This window comes from Numida meleagris, chromosome 2 (assembly GCF_002078875.1).
Source record: "Numida meleagris isolate 19003 breed g44 Domestic line chromosome 2, NumMel1.0, whole genome shotgun sequence".
NCBI lineage: Eukaryota > Metazoa > Chordata > Aves > Galliformes > Numididae > Numida > Numida meleagris.
Genome location: NC_034410.1, coordinates 44,066,395 through 44,091,545, shown reverse-complemented (window position 1 = coordinate 44,091,545; position 25,151 = coordinate 44,066,395). Strand labels below are relative to the sequence as shown.

At 40.8% G+C, this 25,151-nt stretch overlaps 1 protein-coding gene across 4 annotated transcripts in view; it reads left to right on the top strand.

Annotated features, from left to right (window-relative positions):
• Nucleotides 1–25,151, top strand: part of MYRIP (myosin VIIA and Rab interacting protein) — a 273,298-nt gene that overhangs the window by 233,829 nt on the left and 14,318 nt on the right. For all 4 annotated transcript variants that reach the window (XM_021385994.1, XM_021385995.1, XM_021385996.1 and 1 more), the window contains 3 exons: nucleotides 6,409–6,586; nucleotides 10,279–10,928; nucleotides 16,490–16,729. In XM_021385994.1, coding sequence (XP_021241669.1) covers nucleotides 6,409–6,586; nucleotides 10,279–10,928; nucleotides 16,490–16,729 — 1,068 coding nt within the window. The remainder of the gene's footprint in view (nucleotides 1–6,408; nucleotides 6,587–10,278; nucleotides 10,929–16,489; nucleotides 16,730–25,151) is intronic.

Genomic DNA, 25,151 nt, shown 5'->3' with positions numbered 1-25,151 from the left:
CTGTAACAGTTGATGTACCAGAAACCTCTGTAGACTTGCTCACATACATCCATGGTATTGATTAAACTAGCTCTTTTATGCTCATAGCATTTTCCTAAATTGTTAACCACGTAAGTACAATAGAAGGATGTTTATGCTCACCTGTTGGAACCAATAGTTACATATTCCTTACTACTAGCTTACAAATCTTTTGCATTAAGAGCAATAGTGTTTTCAATTTCAGGTCTGTGTTATTGTTAGGGAAAAAAAAAAGTCCATCAAACACTGTGGATTATACTTCTGTGTGGTGCTGTGTAGAGCTTTTTGCATACTCAGCTTCAGTGGGCTTGTTGGGAAATAATCTTGTCTCTCCATTGCAATCTCCAGATAATCCAAGCTGAACCAAAACAAATGCACACCCAAACATGGCTCTGTGTGTTCCTACATAGCTGTACAGTTCATAGTACTGATGGACTGAGCATTGCCTTTGAACTCCCTTTAAAAGAACAGAGATGTTGAGGGAAAAGGCTGTCTGAGCAGCCTGTGGCAGGATGGCAAACCCACCTGAAGAGCAGCCAGGCTGTGTCTGTGGCACTAGCAAGCCAGTCGGCTTGGGCAGCCCTGCAGGAATGGATGCTCTGAGGCTTTGGCAGGAGAGGGAGCAGTTCTCTTTGCTTTTTTCCAGTCTGTTTTTCAAGAGCTTGCCCCAGTGGCTGGGGCACATGATGCTACTCGAGGTGGTGTTTTGGGATGGGATGATACCCTAATCAGGATTTGGAACAAGGTATGTAGGATAGAATTTTCTTTCAACTGAGTGAGAAAATCTCCCTTTCATCTGCCTGTTCTTGCCCCTTTTCAGAAGCCCTAGGGTTGCTAACAGATCCTTTGCCACATACAAGATTAACTAAGGAACAGATGCTTGAAACCCTTGGTATTTCACACCCACTGCTAAATGTCTGGACTGCATACATTTGAACAGAGAGAAAAATCACTTCCAGGGATAAATATGCTGTGGCAGAGCGGCACCGTTCTCAGGCTCATCCCGTCTCCTTCCTGGTGTGGGAGTTTTCATACCAAAGGATGCATTAGGCTGTTGATGTTTAGGGACTGCTACAGCACTTGTTCAGGTGGGTGGGACCTGCTGGTTCTGTCTGTGCACTGATTGTATTTATAGAGCGCAGATGAGAAGCGAGCGAGGGTTTTTTGCCACTAACAGGCATAGCTGTAAAATTTGCAGGCAGGGAAAGGGGATGGTTGTATCTAAGTCTGTGTTTGTGCTGGCAATGTCAGGCTGCATCACTGAATAAGCAAGGTGGTCTTCAAAGCCTGACCTAGCAGCTGCCCCCAGGTCCAAGCCCAGAAGCAAGGTCCCAGTGCCTGCAAGGGCTCCTGCCGTGGAGGCCCTGCAGCAGCCTTACCCTTGTGGCACCACAGGTTTAAGAGAGTCTTTTATCTATTCTGGATAAGTGCAGATAAATTAGGGTTTTGCAAGTTAAATAGACCAAAGAAATAGGGTAAAATGGAAGAGAAGTGAGGAGAAGAACATGCATGATCTAGAATATCCTTTGTAGACTTCAATTGGTTACCTTCGGGTCCTATTTTCTAATACTACTTAGGCTTCTGCTTCGAAGCAAGAGGAATTACCCATTAATTCCACCATTTCATCTTTTGGGAAAGAATGTAGAGCAAAATCTGCACATTCTCTCTCTAAATAACATGTATACATACATGACAGTTATTCAAGGTAAATAATCCACAGGTTATCAACTTTAGATTCAATATTCATAAGTGTGGTTTTATTAAAAATTGTTCTTCCTTTAGGTTACTCACTCTGGTTTTAGTTAGTCAGTGTTCCAAAGCATGATCTTGTAAATTGGTATAGATTTTCAGATGATGGAATATTTATGTAATAATGTACTTTGTATGTGATTAATTTTTATCCTATCCATCTTTAATGTTCAGAAACCGTATTGCCTATGCAAGACTATACATAGAAAACGGATTGCTTTTAGCACTACCCCAGAACAAGATGAAGGCTCTCCATCAAGACTTTATAACTATGCAGAAGGAATTGCCTGAATATGTGGGAGAAAGAGAGTAATAAACTGTTTGGGATTTCTTTTTGAAACAAACAACTCACAGCAGATGCCAGTAGGCAGGATTTGGTGGGTACTCATCTGAAGCACTGGGAGTGCTGTAGCTGTATTTTGTGTGCTGTGTTGCACTGCACAGCGATCACGGACCTCAGAGGGACCAGCATGTACAGGAAACACAGCAAATGACCTGCATGGTTGCAATGCCATCTGCCGATGTACTAATTTATTGCAGAAACTAACAGTTGCAGTACTTCAGTGTCGGACTGCAAACAGTACAGGGCAGGACAGCCTTGTAATTCACACTTGGCTGACAGGTTATCACTCTCTGAGAAAAGAGAACCTCTGGTTAGGAAAAGTGCCAGTAGCTTTAGCTGGTCAGGAAAGGTCTTCTTGACCGCTCCTGTCTTTATAAATCAAAGCTCCTACATTTCTGTCTCCTTTTCAAAGTCATATTTAGACTGTTGTGTTATTTGGATTCTTGTGGCAGATGCACTGGATTGGTTTGTCAGCCATGAGATCAAGTTTGTAGGCAGTTGGTAAAGATGCAGGGCCATGACTCCTCCGTTCAGTCAACACGTGCCCCTTTTTCCAATGCTTACTGACCCAAGGGTCTATCAGTGCAGCTGGCCTCAGTCCCCCTTCTGCCTCCACACACAGCTATATGGAGTACCGGGTAAGCTGCCAATCCTGTTCCCTCATGTGGCAGTGCAGTCAGCAGGCACGTACATGGGCTTGTAGCCCACACAGAACCCCTTGCAACTGTAGCTGTACAACTGCTGAGTTACCTGTGCCAGCTGAGCTCAGGTTGATGTGCCAACCGAGGTTAGAGCTTTTGCTGTGTAACTGCACCGTAGGTGACTAACTTTCTAGTTTGTCTCTACTTTCAATTGCAAAAGAAGCAAAAGGAGGTATGAATCATTTGCTCTTCAAATACAGTCACCAATCAGGACAGTAATTAATTAGTAATAGATTTACAGGCAATGCTTGCTTTTGTGCTTTGAAAAAAATGGGCATATCTATGCCACTGTAGACTGATTTGTTCTCATGCCAGGATGTACTTCTTTGTATTCCTGCACCAGGCTTGGGTATTGGCACTCCTTTTTTTATAGTTATCAGGACTACCTGTGGTTGTACCAGTCATGCTCTCAGGGGAGAGTATTTACACTTCTGCTCCACCCATGCGTGTCTGAATAAAACAATTCCACTATGTGTTCTTCCAACCTTAACTGAAACTGGCTTTCAGAACAAGAAATGGCCCAATCCTTTTTATTTACAACTTAATTGGAGCTTATTAGAGCACTGCCATTTCTTGGTCTGTCCAGATGAAACAACCAAACAGCTGTAAAAGTAGTAGTGAAGCAGGCTAGTTCAACAGCCTTCTACAGAAGCATCATTTCACCCTTCTACTATGTGAATGCAGAGGTGCAGTCAAGCTGTCCTAGCCTGGCATTACTCTTCTTTCCTTGAGCCTTCTGTGACATTGAACCATCTTTAGTGAGAAGAGGTTGTGCTTGTAGCAGAGCAATCCAAGACAGATTTCATGAGAAATTCACATAAGATGTAGAAAAAAGGAATGAGGATGGCCTCAAGCCAAGCTTTGGAGGCCTCTTTTTTTTTTTCTTTCCTGTATTTAGAGGAATTTTCCTGAGCATTAGCAGTAGATTCAGCATATTACTGGTTTTGTGCTGTCTGCAGGAAGTTGACAGAGGCCATGGACATTTGCCCTCTGGCCTGACCCAAAGGCTTCAGCACACAACTTAAAAGAATCAATTTGTCTTCAGTAACACAGTGTTTTTCCAATGTATTTGGGGTCCTGGGCTGCTACAGCACATTGAACAGTGTGCTTCCCTGATTTTCAGTGCTTTTTGTCAATCAGGCTCTTAAGCTAGCCCTCTCCCCTATAAAATCCTTCATGCTATTGCATATCTTCTAGTCTGTCTGGAGGATGTGTCTGCCCCATGATGTATATGCACCCAAGTTGGCTTTAGGTTGCTCAGGGGGTACTGGGGTACTGCTTGCAGCAGTGGTGCAGGGGCAGAGGTTTTAGGGCAGGATTTGCTGAGCTCCTTCCCTGAGATTTGCAGCCCATGCCAAGTTCTGTGTTAGCGCAGTGAAGCTGTTAGCAGATCTCAAGTTAGCTGAGAGCTAAGTGCAAACACTGCCACTGCCATGATGCAACCTTACTGGGATGTTTATGAAATGGTGAGTAGGCAGGCGAGAAGCTGCCATTTAAACAAAACACTAGTTGAAGTTGTCAAACCTACAGATTATACATAAATAAGGAAAAGCATGTTGCTTTCATTATCTAAGCCCAGGTTATCATTAAACAGACTACTTAAGTTTTCCTGATCATTTTTTCTCCTCCTTATGATTCAGTTCTTTAAGTAATAAGGGAGAGTAATAAGACTGTAGGATAGTGCTGCTTCTGGGTTCCTCAGCATCTCTTATCTATTTGTTTGCCATATTCTCCTTAAGGGAATATTCTTGGTACTGGGCGAATGGAGACAGCCACAACCACTTGCTATTCTCAGTATGTGGCAGCTTTAACACAAAAATATCAGAGTATATAGTGGACGAGAACTGGTCCTAATTAACTGTAAAAATGCGAAGTTTGCTAGTCCTTGCTTTACAACTAAGTGGTAGTTCATGAACTAATATTTCATGTCAGTGAATTTGAGAGCAAACACTCCTGCGCGTCACATTAGGAACTGTGTCTTACATGGATGGAATTCATGAAGTTGTGTGGTCATTGCAGTTATATAAAATATTTGATTCTAGAACAATAGTTCTGGCTTTTCCTCCAGAGTTCAGAACGCAGCCTAAACCCTGGTGTATGGTTATATTTCTTTTTACTGACTGTGTCATGAAATCGCACTGCTGAGCCAAGGATATGGGAAGATTTGCAGTTAAGTAAATCTTCTGGCATGGTCCCACAGGGCACACACGGGAGCATTTCAGATGGGAGGAAGCACGGCCAGAACAGCCGTGTAACTCTGCTCCCACAGCAGCAAGGGCTCCCAGCAATGCTTATACTTACCTGGGAATTGAAGGGACTTGGAAGTATCTTAAAGCCTAGTTATCCTTTTCTTCATCTACAACAAGTGCAAACCAGAGCTCTGATGCAGGAAAAGACTGGCCTTTTTGAAGATAAGTTTAGTCAATTGTATGTAATTTGAACATCAGTTAAAATGTATAAATATTTCAGAGTGCCAGCTTGGCCTCTGTAAAGAAGCCGAGCTACTTGAAAGCACACTTCTTAATGAAACCCTAACATATACAGACAATTGTGCAACTCCGTAATGAAGGCCTGGACAGAGTTTTTGAGTGGTAAAAAGTTCTGAGGGGAAGAAGAAGCTAGTTGTCATTTCAAAAAGTGATCATTTCTGCCACTCAAAGTGCCTAAACACATAGTGCCATCAAAAGCAAAGTCATTAAGTAAAGAAATAAAATAAAATTGCGCAGTAGCAAAATAGCGTCAGCCAGATGTTAAAACATGATTTGAGCTGCTGTAACCATGTTTCTAGAACTGCAGGTGTAATATGAGAGTGAATACTCCTGAAATCAGCAGTGTACTGCCAGTTCTCACCATTTTTTGAAAATCTGGCCTATTTTAAATACGACTTCTGTAGCTGATCCCCACGCCTAAATCAAAGCTAAAAGGTCTGATGTATCTGTGTGGATCCAAAGGAAAACCCTTTCCCCTCAGTCACAGTCAGGGCTCATTAGCCAATCACAGCAATATGTCATCTCATTTTGACTCGAAATGTGACCTTATTGCAAAAAGATGTGCAATTGTTGGTTACGTTGATTGCACGAAGCTGCCCAGCATATTGTGCGATATGTATATCCTTGCAAACAAAAGAATTTGGTATTCAAATCAGTTGAGTTGCAGATTTATTTCTGGGGAACAGGCTGTTTGTTTGCATTTTCTTTTTAATTTTTAACTTCTGAAAATTGTTACAACAGATGGCCTGTTGAGCCAACAATAGATCATCATGTCTCACCACAATGGGATCTCTTTCTGGCTAGCTTGAATTGGTAGTGGTAGATATCAGTCCTCACCAAGCACATCTACACCTTAATTATTTCTTTCCATCTGGCCTCTGGTAGTACAAACAACTCCCTGCCTCCTTGCATAACATCAGAAAGGCACATAGGTAAGCCACCTAGCACTGAAACAATTCTTTTGAACACATCCTTAAATTCTATTTCTAGATGCACAAAGGTCCCACACTTCCATGGGTAACAGAATGCTTATGCTAATTACAGAAAAGAGCTTGATAACTAAATATTTCTATTTTTAAATTATGCTCTTTGATTTTTATTCCTACAGAGGTCTCAGTCAGCATTCTCCCTGGCTAGTGAAGATATGCCCAGTAAAGGACTAGACCCTGCATCGTCTGTGACTGAGGCTCTTTGGAGGCAGCAGAAAGGACAATTCAAGAAACAGAAGGAACACAAGCTCTCTGCATTACCCAGCTGGAAAAGTGTGGACAGGCTAAATGAAACAAGTAAATATTTCTAGTACGAATATAATTCTTTTTTTCGGTTCTCACTCCCGTTCTTATCTGTAATAGGGATTAGGTTCACACCCAATGCACATTGCCAATAAGCACACAGAGTCAGAATCCACACAAAGGTCTCTGTCTTGATTCTGTGCAGAATCAGGTGCTTGGAGATGCTTTGCAAAGCAAACACACCCCCAACTAGAAGGATGGTCACTAACATATAGCTTACAAAATAGTCTACAAAACTATTTCCCTGGACAGTTTCTAATTGGTTGTTCTGTTTCATCTTTACTGGACAAATAGTTATGGAGCTAGAAGGTTTTAAATTTGGGAGGGATAGCTGCTGTCTCCTTTCCGTCTTGTTTCCATACTGGTGGCTATACCTTTTAATATGTTAATAACCCTTAATGAGCCTAAAGGTCACTTACAGGGCACTTTCCCTTCCTCTTTTTTGAAACTAGCACATTAGCACATGCTTGAGGTACTTGTGGTCAAGTTGTTTACCTTGTCAGTTGTTTTTCACATCTATCACACACACAGAATCACAGAATCACAGGGGTTGAAAGGGACCTCTAGAGATTATCAAGTCCAACCCCCACTGCTTAAGCAGGTTCCCTCCGGTAGGTTGCACAGGTAGGCGTCCACTGTGTGGAATAGTTAAGACTTAAAGCAAGGGTCTTGTCTAGGAAATTTCTGCTGGCATCTGTGCTTGCAGGGGTCACATATAAAAATGTTAATGTCTGTATGTCTGTTTGATAATGCTAAGTGTGTCATGATTGCATCGGACTGTATTGTTGCTTATTCTGCCATTGTTTTTTTCCAATAACATTCAAAATTTGGGCCTATGAGAAATTGATTTTGGAGTTTTGGAAAGCATTAGGCATCTAACTTGGATGTGTTTCAGAGATTTTAAGACACAAGAGCCTAAGGGCTCTTGTTTTTTTGCCTAGTTATTTGTCCTCCAGTGGAAGGAGTTTGCAGATGTCTGTAGCCTCCCTTCTGTTCCACAAGTTAACTATTTGTGAGGCTACGTAGTGAATAAAACAGTGAAATAATTCAAGTTTAAGATTTCCCTCACACGTTTATTTTCTACCCCGATGAATTCACCTGTGCAGCCCTGCAGGTTTGATGAAGCTGTATAAGTGAGAACTTCAGACAAGCAGCTCTCCTCGATTAAATGTGCTCTCTCTCTGCGTACATTGGATATGAATGTGAATGAGGACAATAAATGGAGCAGCATCATAAATTAGCCCCATTACTAAAACAGCACCATGGGTTAGAGTGCAGTTCCCTGCTTGCTTCAAGATGACATAAGTTCAGGCTGTCACTGAAGAATGTGGCTTCTGCTGTTAGTCTGTCAGTTTCCTATGTCTCTCTTGTTCTGGCCTTAGTGTTCGTGAGGCCATGTCAGGTAACTGCTGCACAAAAGAGCAGGTTAGTTTTCATCCTCGCAGGTGCACTAATGATCATGTTGGCACAATGGGAGATACTGAACTGCTCATTTCAGCAGCAGCAGCCCTGGCTCCAAGGGACAGAGCAGCAGAGCTGACCTACCTCTTGTTGTTGTTCCCCCAGGACCCAGGAGCTGCTCATTCCTCTGCCTTCTCTTGAGGCATCTGTAGATCTGCTGCATCTATCTAATCCCTGCAGCAATCCCTGATGGGACTACCCATCAATTCCATTTGTGTTTCTGTAATGCCAATTGAGAGGCATTACAATACCTGGGAGGCTTGAAATTAGACAGTGAATAGTGTCCTCTCCGTGAAAACTGAGTGGTAATAAAGTACTATTAAAATGTGACTTAACTAAGTATCCTTTATTTGTGAACTATTCCTTCAGTCTCCTGTCAGAAATGTTGTTTTCCTGAGCATTTTAGTTGGAAGCCTATTTTCAGTTAAGCAGTTAATTATGTGCTTAAATTTAAGAACCCACTTTGATCCCATTGAATTCAACTGTTCAGCAATTTAGTACTTAACAGTTGCTTAACCATAGCTGAATGGCAAATTGACCCATTTTCCTTTGAGGTGCTCTATTCAGAAGATTTGCTCTGCTTCTTTTATCTAAGAACCATATCTGTGATGAAATTGAGGTGCCTGTAGAGCTTATATTAAAGAGCCGAGTGTGCTAATATGTGTAAATAAGATCTTACCCCTGGAGTAGTAAATACCTTGTATTAGGCTGCAGAAAATGCAAGAAATCTTAGCCAAGAGTTTGAAGTGGTAACATTAGTGGGCTTTTTTAGTCATGTAGCCAAAAAGCAGTTCACAATTCATTTTGATTACATTGTTTTAAATGATGGCTCAAGAGCCAAATACTGACTTTGCACTTTTTCCCCTTTTTGCAATGGTTTCCTAATGAGACTTCCTAAAATCTTATTTTTTTTCCACTTGGATAAATTATAATGTACGCCCTAAGAACTATGTGCAAAATCCATTCTTTCAAATAAGTGACTTTGGTTTGGAAAATCAGGAAGGACCCATTTCATGTGACTTGAAGTTGGGATAAAATTGAGTCAGGTTTTTGAATATAAATTTCTCAGTGGTTTGCCTTGCCATCCTGCTTACCCTCTAAGATGTAATCAGTTATTATCTTCTCCTTTCTTCAGTTAACTGAGGATGATTCTTATGTGTAGCTGCTGAACAAAATAAAGGGATGTGGTTTGGGAGAGAAAAAAATCATAATGGTAAGGGATTCCACTGCATTACATTTGTGTAATATGGCACAGCTGAATTCAACTTATTTTGGAGAAAGCTGATTGCTTTGTTTGAAAGAAGTGAAGTTTTTAAGGAAAGGTGGTCTTCTTTCTCTCAAGAAGGTCCTGTGCTGAAATTAGTGAGCATTGCTGGAAAACATGAGAAAGCTGCTCATGTGTGAGAACTATTTTCATGCTTGATATTTTGTCTTTTTCTTCCTCCTTTATCTGCTATTATAATAAAGAGTGTACATCAGCTGGAAGTCTTTTTCTGTAGTTTGTAACTCTCAGTGGATTTCTCTTCCATGTCCACAGCCATCTCCATTTTATTGCAGATTAATTTCTAGCATCCAGAGGCAAGAAGCTCCACAGGTCTGGTACCCATTGCACCCCTCTTTTATTTATTTATTTTTTCCTTTGTTTGTCTTGAACCTAGATTTCACTAGTTTTACTTCATGTCCTCTAGTGGTTAGGCTGAAGGAGATTCCCTCCCATCTCTTCTAACTTGTATCCTCAGTCTTCTGTCCTCCAGAACACAGATCACTGGCTTGATTATTCCTTAAATGGAAGCCCTTCCAGTATCTGGCTCATACTTTGTTGCTTTTCTCCATCCTTTTTCCATCTTTTCTTTTTGAGATGGGGTGCCAAAACTGCACGCAGAATCAAAGACATAGGCAAAATATGGGATTTATAGCTGTCTGTGTACTGATATTCCTTCATCCTTTCCTAAGATTTATTGCAGAAAAATAAAAGCCTTAGTTTAAGTGCTCTCATATTTCAGGTTGTCATCACTGTGACTTTGAGTGGTGACTTCTGATCAAAAATACAGCAGCATAGCTCAGAACATGAGAGAATTCATGGTAGCAGCAATGCGTGCATTTGTCCATTAGTTTTGTTGAAAGCTCCAATTTGTGGTCAGTTAATTGCAAACTGGCATCAAGAGCTCTTCGCACGGTGATAACATATGATATTTGAAGAGTTTGTTATTCTTTCATTTTCATAGATCCGCCTCCTGTTTTACAAAGCACTGATGGAAACTGGGTAGCTTTGCAGAATATATCTTTGCCTCGCCCTCGAATGCTCGCCAAACCAAAGAGTCAAGTATTTGAAGCTTTGGAAAATGAATCCAGTGTTGTGTCTGCATATGACGAGATGGGCTCAGACAGCGAGGATGATTACGACTGGAATGTGGCCTTGAACAAGCTGCGTCGGAGACCTCGGCAATTACCAGATGATTTCTATTGTACCAATTCCCAGTATGATTCTGAATGGGCTTATGGCAATGATCAGTACCGGGCAGTCACCTCACCTTCCTCTGGGTTGTACACCAATACTGAGACACTGTTCTCTGATTCTGAAACATCATCCGTAAACTCTTCCCAGGAAGCTAAAGGACCTAGCAAACTTCTTTGGTTACAAAGCAGAACTCAGAGTGACGTGCCCAGAGTGGAAAAAAAACATTTCCATGGAGAACTGGATGTAAATTTCAACCCACAGGCAACCAGCTTGGAGTATTCAGATAGCAGTGAGACTGAAGAAGTTCAGTATGATTTAGGAAAGAGATCAAGAAGATGGAGAAAGAACAAAACGATCTCTGAAGAGTTATGTGAAGGAAAAAATCACACAAAAGCCAACGTGAAGAATTTAAGTCAGGTAATTGTGATCTTACTGAATGCAATCTAAAAAAAATATCTAGGCAAAACTAATTAAACTGTTCTGGCAATAACATGTGAATTGTGAGTGGGAGATGGAATGTTCTTGCAAGCCTTATCTTCGTCATGCCTCCTAACCAAGAAGAAGCAAAAGGTAAAGTGTTAAATACACCATGAACAGGCTTTGCTTCTTTCTCAGATATGCCACTTCCATCTGATTAATTGCATCAGCAATGCTGAAAAATACAGTGCTTCTTTAAAAAAAAGTGAGGATTTGCCAACAACCAACAAATGTTGAGTAATCACCTGTAGATTTTTTTTTATTTTTATTTTTTACACCTTTGTTCTTGGAATAAGAATTAACTCATATGCCTAGGAATCCTCATTGCGCTGTTTGCAAATGTCCTGGTATAGGATAAGACTGGTGAGCAGTAGAAATTCAGGAAGGAATGATTGTGAAATATGGTCCAAATACTGTCTGCTTTTAATTAATCACTTGATTGCTTCAGTTCTGGTGTGTTATGGTGAGTGTTCACAAACTACTTCCATGTAAGTAATTTGTCATTGGATTAAAAAGCGGACAGAATGTAAGTGCTCTAACTTGAAAAAAACTGATCACAGAACCTAAAGACAGCAAAACACTCCCCAAACGTTTCTCTTAAACAAGTAGGAGATAACATGAAAACAAAGAAGTCTTCTCTGCTTAGGATTTGTTCAAGCCAGGGACTGGTATTATGTAAGGGATCCAGTAGTCCCCCAGCATTTTTCAGCAGTGCAAGCACACTTTTGACTCTGGATGAGGACCCCTCGTCCAATTCCATTTCCTGTGTCCTATTCCTCTCAACTCCTGTAGCTGGATTGCTGCTGCAATGCTGCAATGGTGAGTCTGAAGTAAGGAGCTAAATGCTGTCTTCTCCCTATACTTCTGATCACAATCTGATCTTTAAAGCTGTCTGAGCAATGTTAGGATGTCTGGAATTGTTTTTCTTAGCTTATGCTACTAGCCCATATCTCTCTGGGAAACAGCTGATACGTATCTCTCCTGGTACAACTGATCACAGGTCAAGATTAGGGCTCTATGATTTAAGCAGGCTTTTAATGCAGGATAAACTACAGTTAATTCTGTATGTATCCATCTGCTTTTAGGAGGCAGGTGTGGGTGTTCTGCGCTGACTCATTTATAGTCATGTCCTCATATGTTTCTGAGCTACAGATTTTGAAGGGGACTTACATATGTGATATGCTCCAACAACTCTTCAGTGGTCATTAACAACCTATTAGAACATCAGATAGAGTCACAGGACTTTCCAGAGACTCCACGAGGACTATATTTTGTACACAGACTTGTGTATTTCCATTTCTGGCTTCACATATTTGTGCATGTTTTGTGTGTGTCTATTGCATATTGTGGCTTCCTACATTCTACTGCTCCGCAAAGGGGAGATAAACAGAGCTTGTAGATAAGTCCTGCAGATGTTTTTCTGGTGGAGAGCAGAGAAGCTGGGTGCCTCCAAGACATATGTTACTGCATCCTTGAGCAGACCAGTTTGTGTCTCAAAGTGCAACCTGGTGCAGAAAATGCTTGTTCTTTCTAACTCTTATGAGTTGCCTTGCATCTTCAGTGCTGATTGTACATCTGTTGTGTTCAAGATGAAAGGTTTGGGATTCTGAGCCACTCTCCCCTTCATTTTACCTTGTGGGCAAAAAGAGACTGTTCCTGCTCTCTGCTCCTTCAGCCAGAGTGGGGCAGGCAGCAATGCTCTGACTCCAGATCACACTCATGCTCTTGAAGCAATGAAATTTTTCCGAGGAAGTATGTGTGTAATCATATGGGTGGGTGTGCATGCCTTTAGTTGGTGTTTGGACACACACTCTGGTGGCTGGTGGGACCATCGGTGCCTGCCAGCTGCCATCTGTTACTCCAGCCTCTGGTACAGAAAACAGGGTAGGAATAGGCTGGCCAGAATCTGCTGACTGTGAACTTAAGGAAATTTCATTGTGTGGTTTTCACATTGTGTAGATTTTCACGTGCTGAGATTAATGAGAATTTACTGAAACCACACAAGGTTGTATCATGACATCAGACACTGAACAACTGATCATCTGTAAATTGCAGTGAAGCAGCATACGTTTTCTGTATTTTTTTTGCATTGTAATAATAACACGATAGCTTGTTAACAGAGATGTTTTCATCAGTGTTTTAGAATAAGATTTCAGCTTAGCAGTCTAAACATTGGGCTTTCTTTTTTAATTTGTTTCTTTGCTACACTCTCTGAGACTCACAGGAAATCGGGCCCTTTCCTCTCTCCCTGCTCCAAATCTGGAGAGTTGTCAGCAGTAACATTCTGGAACAACTGCAGTCATTTTGTATCTTACAACTGAATTTCAAAGAATATTTCATAGAACTGTCTTGGATTACACTTGAACAAGGGAACTTAATATTTCATAGAATAGCCTGGGTTGGAAGGGACCTTAAAGCCCACCCAGTTCCACTCCAGTGCTGTGGCCAGGGCTGCCACCCTCCAGGCTGCCCAGGGCCCCATCCAACCTGACCTTGAGCACCTCCAGGGATGGGGCACCCACAGCTTCTCTGGGCAGCAGAATGTGCTGAATTTGGGGAGATTTTTGCCACTTTATGATGGGTAAAAGATCAGCCTGCTTTAGCGGGTTGTCCGTAGAAATGCTGCAAACACAGCCATGAAGCAAGCACAGTGGGATATGAAAATTGTCCTGACAAAATCAAAGTCCTATTATCAAGTTTTTGATTGCTTATGGAGCATAGAAGACTAAAATTCCTGGGGAACCAAAATTGAGGGGTGCTGCCTTCTATCTACCTACCCTGCTTATAACAGGAATTATTTTTCAAATTGTAATTTCTTTATAGGAAGTGGCCACATTAAACTTTGTCTGTTTTCATCATTGTAATTGTTGCTTTGTTGGCTTTCATTATAATTTTGAGAGGAGATGTTGCTTAGTGTAGCTGTAATTCTGAGATGTCTAATGGAAAGTGAAGTCACTTAACTGCTTCTGGTGATGGAAGTGCCCTCATTAAGAGTTTCCTTCTTTTATCAGAAGACCTTCCCCATACATTGCAGCTCTCCTGCCCTGCAACCAGTAAGGGGAGCACTGTGGGACTGCTGGTGCCCACAGGATGGTGCTTGGGATGTATTTATGGGAACAGCTGCCTTGAAATTGCCCCAGCTCTCACTGAGAAGCTGCCTGCAGACTCACGATCTGTGTCGTCTTCATCTGAAATCTGCGATTTCTAATCTGTTTCCTATTTGAATGGATGTTTTTTGCCCAAGGTTTATAATGTAGCAGGGACTTCTGGAGCCTCCAAGCCAGTATTTGGCTTGCTTACTTTATTTTGAGGCTTTTGCCTTCACTGAGATTACTCTGAGTTATCAGCCATTTGCGTGCAAGGATTTGCCCAGTGTGTATTAGGAAAAGTGTATTTCCTATTTCATTGTCTGCTAAAGGATTTACACTTGCATTAAACCCACTTGATTTCCTTTTAGTGTGGCTGCATCAGCCTGCCAGGCTCTCCCTCAGGCTCTGCTTTCAGATAAACCAGCAGCCCTTTAATTCTTGTTTGCAGATGTTGGTGTTATTTACTGCTGATATATGCTAATAGGAACTAACACAATGATTTATATGAAGAGAAGGATGTCACTAAACTTACCTGATAGAGCAAAAGTGTGACCAGTAAAGAATAATGAAGTTTAAGAGAGCATCTATTAAATAAGTAATACCGTTCAATGTCTTTATTATTTTTATTCATTGTCACGGCTTCCAATGCATTTTTAATCAGTTATTTCACAAAAGAGGTAACATTTCATCACAAATAGTTCACTGCCACCACCTGAAAAGCTCAACACACAAGTGAAGCAGCACACCCCTAACATAAGCAGCAAAACACAGCGTTCCAGGATATCATTATCTCTGTGGGTAAGGAGGAACTGACAATTCTTACAAATGTAAATAGTCCAGCTGCTAAATGCGAGGAGGCTGGGAAGGAGAAGGATGGGTAATAAGAATCCAGCTGTAAGAAAATAAACACCCTCAAACTGTCCTCCCCCAGGACTCTGTGCTTGACATTCTTTATCTGTGTAGAACGGCAGGCTTTTTGCTCCCTTGCAGACCCAACTCCAAGCTAAACCATCTGCTAAAATACAAGTGCACTGTAAATTCTCTGAATTGTGATTGTTTTGCTCCAAACTACTGGATAGATGGATGCAGCAAGAACTTTCAGATTTTATAGTAGCTTAGTGGTATGTATTTTTCCTTACCAAATTGTAACAGAAAGCTGTGGAAATGCCAGAGAATACAGTACAGTTTACTATATGAGAGATGAAGGCTGACACTATGAACGTGATATGTCAATCCATAAAGAGCAGTTGAATGAGGAGGGTTTGAGGGAATCGTCAGAGTTAACATTTTCTGTGAGAACTGGAGGTAATTAATCCATCCATATACACTGCTGCTGAGGCTGCAGAGAGAGTAGCTGTGCAAAGCAAATCTGCTTATGTATTTCCAAATAAATGGCAGAGAAAACACAGCTTTTAGTCTCTCCAGCCGTGCCTGGTCCTGTCACAGTAAGAAAGCGCAAAGCAAATTTCCTGCCAAATAGGAATAATTTCCTGTCTGAGGATTGCTCCAGACCATTATCTTAGATCTGCTGCAATGTGCCTGCTGCTTCCAGGTCCTGGGCTGTGTTCTTTATAGCCTCCTCCTGGATGGCAGGAAAAAAAAAACACCCTTTCTGCACATGATTAAATGTTGAGCAGGCACCATGCCAGGCAGACACGTAAAAGGATTTTGCTTTCCTTCTGTTCAGCCTGCAAAGTGAGAAACTTGTCATGGACAGGTCTGTATTTAACCCACCATATTTAACCAAACATCTGAGTACTTCCCCTTTAAGGATTCAGAAGTAAGAAAAGATGCTCCTGAAGATTGATGTTGTTCTAAGGAGGCTGGTATTTGGAAAATAATTATAGCTGTATTGGGTCCACCTATGTAACAGTCACTGGAAAGCAGAAAATCTTAAAGAATGTTGCTTTTTAAAAAAAAAAAAAGTTATTTTTCAAGCCTTGCTTCCAGTAACCCTTAGGAAAATAAAAATAATGCTCAAGACCAGCGGACAAGGAATCTGAGCATGGCTTTCAGCTGGAAGGGGGACACTACTGCCAGGTTGTCACAATAAGTTGTTTCTCACACTTCTGTTTCCTTATATGCACCATAACTGAGAGTGATGACAGTGTAGTACTGGGAATGTGAAATGCCATTTATGCTTTCATTTTATTAGCAGCACTGAGATGTGTAATGATTTTGATGGCTCCTTTCAACATGATATAAAAGCTGGGAATGATAAGCATTATCCAACAGGTGTAGGTTTGCTGGCCTTCCTCTCTAAAGATGTGGTAATTATTTATCAGCCCACATTGTTTGCTTTCTTTCTAGCCTGTCTGCACAGTGATCGTATCTATACCTTTTTCTATGAAACTATTTGTTTCCTTTCTGTACCTATACAGTAATTACACTGTTCTTCTAATTTCTTTGTAGGATTTGGATGATTTATCAGAAACAGATAAAAGCAGTGAGGATCAACATCATAATATCAAGCCTGACCTTATGGAAGAGGAGCTTAAATCCAGGTTATTTCAGCTCGCTGCAAAAATGAGTGACAAAGAAACATCTTCTGGTGAAGAACAAGAGTCTGAGCCTAGAACAGACCCTGAAAACCAGAAGGAGAGTTTGTCCTCAGAAGAAAACGGCAGAAGTATTCAGGAGGAGTTAAAGAAGGTAAGCGCTTATTACAAGGAAGTGGATCCAGTGCTGTAAAAGTTAGAATCCAGAAAGAGGAACTTGTGTCTAGAAAATAAGTCATGGTTGATTTAAAAACTTCAGTCTTCAAACTGTGTCTGAGCTTGCAACCCTTGTGCAGGTAAAACTTCAACTAAGGCATTTGTTCCTTCCTGTGAGCCTACTGCATTAACTCAAAAGCAGTGAACTTTGTGTAATAAACCTCTTAAGTGAATGATACTAATGGAATTATGTCTGCTTATACTGACTAAGAATCTGCTTGTATGTTTTTATTTGAAACTATATCAATATCTCCTTTTTTTTCCTCCAGCTTGTTTTTTTTTTTTTTGTTTGTTTTTTTTTTTTCAGTCCTGTTGTTTGCTATCCTTTTCTTAGTATTGTTTAGCTCATTCTGATGTTATGGATTCTTCTTTTGCCTCTTTCTATAGGAATATTCTGTGCTTCCTTAGAACTTTACAGCCCTTGTATGCTATCAAATAATAAGCTTCTGTCAGTAGTAACATATTCTAGCAAAAAGGTAATCTAGTGCCAAGTAATGGATAATCCAGTTCTGATAATGGAGATCTTCCACTCATCTCATTTCACCCTTACAATAAGAAGTCTGACTTCAGTGTCACCCCACAGGACTTAATATCTGCTCTCTTCCTGCTTCTGAGTTTCTTTTCATATCATAGGGTGTACTCGGTGCTGTATTCAACCATTTTTGTGCTCAGTTCACCATACAGGAGAATTCATAAAGTCCTATCCATAGCCTTTAATTCTGGACTTTAATTACATCATGTTATACCCTAGCTAATCTACATATTCTGTTGAATAATTTGATATTGCTGGTCTGTCTTTGTAAACCAAAGATGAGCTAAATTTTACATGTTAAATAAGGGGAAGTAGTCTCTTTCTTTTGTCTGTTAGATTGTAGTGGCCTTCTTTTCTACTAGGGCACATTGGTGGATGATGTGCAACTTGGTGACCACCAGGATCCTATTTCTTTTCTGTCAAGCTATTTCCCAGCCAGACAGTCTCCAGCCTATACTGATGTATGGGAGAATTCCTCCCCAGATGCGGGACTTTGCATTTCCTTTTGTTGAACTTCATGAAATTCCTGTCAGCCCATTTCTCCAGCCTGTCAAGGTCCCTCTGAATGGCAAGAAAGCCATCTCAGATATCAACCACTTCTCCCAGTTTAGGGTACACTCTGTCTCATTGTTTCTGTCAATAATGATAATGATGTTAAACAGTACTGGCCACTGGGGTACACAACTAGTGACTGGCCTCCAGCTGGACTCCTGAGCACAACCGTTTCAGACCAACAGTTCAGGCAGTTTTCAACCCATCTCACTGCCTGCCTGTCTACACAGTAGATAGTGTAGTAGATCAGTTCATATATGAGGATATTATGAGAGACAGTACTGAAAGCCTCATTAAAGTCAAAATATCATTTTATGCTCTCTTTGAGTCCAGTGAAGTAGTCATTTACTTCATTGTATAAAGCTATCAGGTTGGCCAGGCATGATTTTCCTTTTCATAAATCCATGCTGACTATTCCCAGTCACCTTCTTGTCTTTCATATGTTTGAAAGTGGCTTCCAAGAGGATTTGCTTTTGGATCAGCGCTCAGCAACATTCCCCAGATTATCATCTTTCACAGATGAAAAAGAGCAATCTCACAATGCTAAGGGCCAGCTCCCTCAGCTCTGGTGAGCATGCCCCATCAGGTCCCATGAAAATGCATATGTCCCTTTTGTTGAGATGTTTGCTCATCTACCAAGAGCTTTTCTTCATTGTTCCACTCTTCCATGGGTCTCAGGGGCCTGAGAGCAAATCTTGCATGTAAGTTGAGCTGAAGATAATATTGTTTAGCCATAAAATTTTCTTGTCCCATGTCACTAAGTCACTTCAGTAGTGGGTCCCATCTTCCTTCATCGGCCTTTCGTTGCTGGTTTATCTGTAGAAGCCTTATTGCCATTTGTGTTCTTCACCAAATTCAACTCCAGGTGGATTTTGGCTTTCCTGACACCATAACTATACACTTGGACAGCGTCTCTGGATCAGTTGATCCGGGTTCCACATCTTGGTATATTAGTTCTTTTTATCATTTGAACAAAATACCTTTCAAATGATGAATTATAGAAAAGTGCCCAACTCTTGTTCAAAGCTGAGCTTCTGTGCAGTCAAGACCCCAAGAGGTGAGTAGCCATACAGCAAACAATAACAAGCCTGAGTGGATCTGGTGGATAAGAATGTTTGACTAAAGAGAGGAAGCACTGGGCTTCTTATGTGAACGTGCTGGCCGTTGCTGACTGAATTAAAAACCTGTTCTGGGAGCAAGGACCAGAACGCAAATGACTTTGCTGTCCAAGGTGAATGTCCCATTTTCAGTGGGAAGGATGGAGAATGCCTTCGCCTAACATAGCCTATGGATGTCACTTCAAACCCTCTACTCCTAGGGTCTGCCTCAAACCTGTGCTTGTGTATATTCTCACCTCCAGATTCTTACCTGCCATACACTGGAAGTAGCTGCTGTTTCATCTTCAGTGTTTGGCCTGATGTCTCCAGCTGTGTTTCTTTTTTCTCTGAATGGAAGTGGTAGATTTTTGGCTTAAAACAACTTGATTAAGTTCCCCAGTAATCACTGGGGAAAAAAATGAAATGCTTAAACTGAGTAAATTGTTTCTGTCTCTGCAGGTCTTTGGAAACTCCTGCCTCTGGTGACAGTATTAGGGCTGAGTGGTTATATTAGGTAGATGAGATTTTCATGTCCTATATGTAATGTACTTACTCAATGCATCTACAGAGTATTATTACTTGTTTTATATATATTACTTTAACATTTGTATGTCAATTATTTAAAATAATGTACTGCTTAATAAATTTTAGTAAAAGAGTAAAATTTTCTTAAGTTTAAAAGAGACGTACCGTATTCAGGAAAAAGTTAATGCTCACAGTTCTTAATTTTTTATTGATTTTGGCTGAAGAAAAGTCTTAGTCATTCGTCACAGTACGTATTCTTTTTACCTATAATGATGAAACCAAAATATCCTAGTACTATTCATGGTCATGGCTTCAGAGGAATTGATAGCAAAACTTGCTTCAGCTGTATGGAAATAAACAGACTGCTTTCGTTCTTATTCCTGACAGTCATCATTACAGGTAATTTAAATCCTCTGACGCATACCTTCTCTTTGGAAAGGTGGCTGATCAACATCCTTGAATGAAATACTGAAGGTGATAGTGTATAATACCAGTTGTGGTTATGGTAATCTAAAATACGAAGACATATCAAACTTGAACAGAACAGAATAGAATAGAACAGTTCCATCAGAAGGGACCTTCAGTGATCATCTATTCCAACTGCCTGACCACTTCAAGGCCATACAAAACCTAAAGCATATATACACATGCATTAACTTTTAAATGAGTAGATGGCATGTCTTAATGGAGGGAAGCATAGAAAACATTTTCAAGGAACCAGTTATTTTAGATGGCTCAAAAGTCAGATGTCCGTATAAGCTGTCCTTTTTAAACGCCTGACTTTTGAAGAATACATGTATAGGGAATTCCAGATCTTACAGACTGATGTTTAACATTCTCAGCAAGAGACCCAAACTTCTGATATGGGCATGAAGTTTCAAATTAAGTCTACAGAAGCTATAACTGAGCAAAGCTCAGCTGCCTACAGTAAATTTGGAGCTCCTGAACACAGATTAAATACTGTATTCTAGTGATCTTGTATTTTGGCTGTGCTGCCTGTCTTTGTTAGCTGTTAGCTTTCTATTCTCAAGCTCTATTCTGGCACATATTAGCAACCTTAAATCACAGGGAATTACTACTTACAGTGCACCTGACCATAGAATAAGATGTGGCAATTGAGGCACGGAATACATACCAACAAGCATGCAAAAACCTAAAGACACATTCACTGTTATCTAAAACCTATTGATGTTTTCTCCAGAAAATGTTATCAGTGATGACACACACATCGTGTGTGAAATAATATCAACTCAAACAGTAATCTCAGTAAACTGAAAACATGTCTAAACTCCCACACTAAACTCCCACACTAAAACTCAGACTGATTGATGGTGGCTTGGCCTGTGGCGTTGGTGAGTGTATTCTCTATCGCCTTTTGTTGTTTGGATTCTCTCCAAAAGCCCATCCACATCATGTACTGGGTACTTGTCAAACTCAGTTGTGCCAAGGTCTTGGAATCACCAGGACAAAGAGTGTAACTTTTCATAACAGAGACTAACAGATTACTGGTACAGGGGGAGCCGAGCCCGAATCCAAGGACCACTTTCTGGAGCTCTTTTATTATTTGAAAGCTTATACCCTCCCATTTGGGGTGCCTATTAGGTTCATAAATCACAGGGCAGGCAAGAGCTGAATGCAGTCTCTGAACGACGTCAAACACCCCTCCCACTCTGTTTCTTTGCAGATCACATGCCAAACATCACGTGATCGGGCGGGTGCAAGTCTGGTTCCTTCCTCGGGCTCAGTAGTCTGGGGCCTAAAGGGTAAACCGACCTCCAGGGCCCCAAAAGGTCTTTAGCCACAGGGTCAGAGAGCGTAGCTGTGTCTCACAGCCTCACTCCCGCTTTGTCCCACGTTTCTGTGTCATAAATCGTAGCCCCATCTATTCCCTCTACGTTACGAGAGACCCACACCAACAGTCGCCTTAAATCAAAGCCTTCCACTTTAGCCTGGTGCTTCTGCAAAATCGCTTCCATTACTTTGCAAACCGCCTCCTGTTCTTTTGGTACATTTGATCCCATTGTTCCCCATTGCTCACCACCGTCCTGCTCCGACCCTGATACAGGGTCCCTGTTTGGACGGCATTTGTGGCAATTGAGGCAGGGACTCCATTGCTAGTGCAGGACAAAGACCCTTTATTGTACGTACTTACAACCTTTTATACCCGCGTAACAACCTCTTGGTCATGTGTCCCAAGGTCTTTTGTTAGTCAAAGTGAGGAGTTAGTCTTTTTTTCCCACAATAAGATTTCTAAAAACATTTATCTTATGTTGAATCACTGGAAATTGAGTACTTGGTGCTCATGAAAATCTGACTTCTACATGTCTACACCTTTTGAAGTCTAGAGTTATTTTTTTTATAGGAGTTTGGGAATCTCATGTAATCACATTGATTATATGATGCTTTAAAAATACTTAGTATATTAAGTCTTCTATTAATGAGAAGAATTGGCACACTTTGTATTTTCAGTGGGGAGTTAGCTGAAGTTGGACATTTATGGATTTTCAGTTCTCCCCTCCAGCTGAGCTTTTGCGTTGTATGACTGCCTTTATGATGCAAGTTGGAAAATGCTGACCTTTGAGATACTTGTTTAGATCATGTGTGATGCTTGAGGATTTAAATGGGTATTAATTAATACTGGCTAATTTTATGACTTAAACAGTGCTACAAATTCAGCACAATTATCTTCAGCATTTCTGTGATTGCCTAAAATGGACTTGTGGAGGTTCACAGCTCTCTGAAGCAAATATAAGCCTACAGCACACTTGTTTAGATAGGTAATATTTTGTGCTTATTAAGTTATTAAGGCATGTGCCTTCATTTTCTGGAAATATTTTGCTTACCTTGGATTTCATAAAGTTTTATTTTGGGTAAAGTATGAGCTACAAGCATCAGTTTAATGTGTATTTGTGCTATATTCTTTCCTTTGAGAGAGTACATCTTACATTTCTCACCAGGTAGATTAGCACTTTTCAAGTACTAATATAATGACATTGACAGTTGCTAGAAAATATGCCTGGCACCTCTCTTTAGTGTGAGGAATAGCAGGTAGCTGTGGATGTCAGTGCACGTTTCTTCAGCAGAAGAGACAGCCAGCTCGCTGGGCCCATGTGCTGGTGGCTTTGCCCTTGGAGAGGGTGCCCAGCGCTCACTGAGAGAAGTTCTGCAAAAGAGGGCTCATGGGACTTGTTTGATGGAGAGATGTATGCTCCTGCCTTGATGTGGCTGGAGAATCACTACTTTATCCAGCTGTTCCAGTGCCTCACCACCCGCATAGGAAATGATTTCTTCAGTTCACCTAATCTAAATAGACTCTGTAAGTTTAAAGCCATTATCCATTGTGCTATTGCTACACTCCCTGACAAAGAACACCTCCCCAGCTTTCCCGTAGGCCCCTTTGGGTACTGGAAGGTTTCAGTGTCATCTCCCAGGAGCCTTCTCCAGGCTGAACGAGCCCAGCCCCCTCAGCCTGTCTCCTTAGGAGAGGTGCACCATTCCTCTAAGCATCCTTGCCACCTCCTCTGGATCCGCTCCAGCAGCTCCGCATCATTCTTGTGCTGAGGGCCCAGAGCTGAATGCAGTGCTGCAGATGGGGCCTTGCCAGAGTTTTTGGAGTGATTATCTTGCAACTTCCAGAACTGAAAACTTTGCAGAGGAATTCTTAGGTATTTCAGCTTCTTTGTTTATCTCGGCAGGTTAGCTGCCATCCAGTTTTCTGTGCCTGAATGCTTTAGTAACAACTGTGTGCAAGTTCCCAAATAACCAGAATCCTGTGACTTACTTAAGCAAGAAAATTTAATAGCATAAGAATAGCAGCTTTACTGCATTGCTGTTCCTGGGTTGGCAAGTCAGAAGATACTTGTGTGTATGCTGTTCCACATTTTTTTATGCAGGATGCTCAAAATTATTCTTATATTTTAGTGGCACACAGCTTTTATTATGATGTTAATTATCTAGGCAGTATTCCAAAGTCCAAAAGTGTAAATGGAACATGGAAAACATTGTGAAATGTGATATTTGAGGTTTTCTATGCAGATAATTTTCAACAACAGTAGAGAAAAGAGATTTTTGGCTAAAGAAGATGAAACAGTGGGTTTTTCCTGCTAAAAGAAGCACGAAACTTCAATCTTCTTATTGGACTATGGATCCAAAATTTGAAGTTCTCAGTTCAACAAAGCAGTCGAGTATGTGTTCTAGTTTTTGCTGAACACAAATGCCATTTGTGAGCTCTCTCCCAGATACTATTTATTGATCTTTACTGTGGAAAATGAAATTGATCCTGAGCTTGTTTTGTCAAAATCTGAGTCTGATTTCAAGCACAATAGTTGCTTCAAGAGCGTAATTGTAATTTTTTTTTTTAAGTTTTAAATAATGGACAGTGGTGTTTGTGATCCCCCAGTTCTGACACCTTCTGTGCTCAGTGCAGTTGCCCAAGTCTGGATTTCTTGTCCATCTGAGATGTCTTGGGATATCCCACAGAATCATAAGCTGCTAGTCTGGGGAAGATACGTCTCTCATGTCTGTCTGACAGCTATGTCTGAAAGTCTTCAGTTGCTTTGCGGTGTTTCAAACTGCACCTCGTGTTTAAGCAATTGAATCTACCTGGAGAAGTGAAGAATATGTGAGATTTCAGCTGGCTTCACACAGGGAATGCAACACCTTTGTAAATAGGTTTTCAGTAGCCTCGGATTTTATACTTACGTGAATGTTTGTCCAAGACAGCTCTGTCCAGTGTGCATGAAATAGGGATCTCATTCAGTTGTGTGATTACTGAAGACTTATTTACTTAGCAAGAAAATGTAAAAGTCATTTGACAGGTACGGCCACAGAAAATCAGTTAAGATTAGTGTAAACTCCTTTAACAGAATGGCAGAAGAAAAATAGATTGTAACAAAAAAGAAGTTACTGTCTTCATGTCTTTTCTAAGCAGTCCAGAAATTTGGCAGTGACAGATGAGATCTGTCAGATCTAGCTGGAAGACATTCAAGAAAGTAAAGAAAGTGCTGCTCTTCAGCTCAGTGATGCTTCTGTCTCAGCACAGCCAACAGCGCAACTGTGGTTCTGTCACTGCTTCGATGCAAAACCATTCAGTTTGTTGAATAGACTTAAGTAAATTAGGGAGACTAAGGTAAACCTCCTGACTTGACTCTGGAGAGTGGTAGTATGATGGATTCTATGAGTTCGTTTTGGGACAGTGAACTCCAGGAGAGGGACAATAGTAAGCAGTAAGAAGTGATTTGGCACAAGACATCTCAATTCAGCTCAAGTGTTTCAGACATGAGTAACAGGCATAAGCGAAGTACGTACCCTTTTGTAATGTGAAACACACACAGCATCCAAAAATTGAAGAGATGGCTGACTTTTCACTGCTGCAAAAGTCTCCTTCAGTTGCTATTGCCACTTCATTTTGGAGGGGGTAGAAATCAGTATTTCCAATCTGCTTTATTTTGTAAAAAACTATGTGTCATTTGCAGAATCTGTCTTAATGAGATCAGTTATTTTGAATATAAAATAAATTAGACATTGTTTTGTTTTAAATATTTTAGTAATGAGGGTAATACTTCATAGTATTTTATATTTGTTAATTTCTTTATCCCTGTGCTCATCCCAAAGTTCTAAGTCTGAACCTTTATAAATATTAACCTTTGCAGATA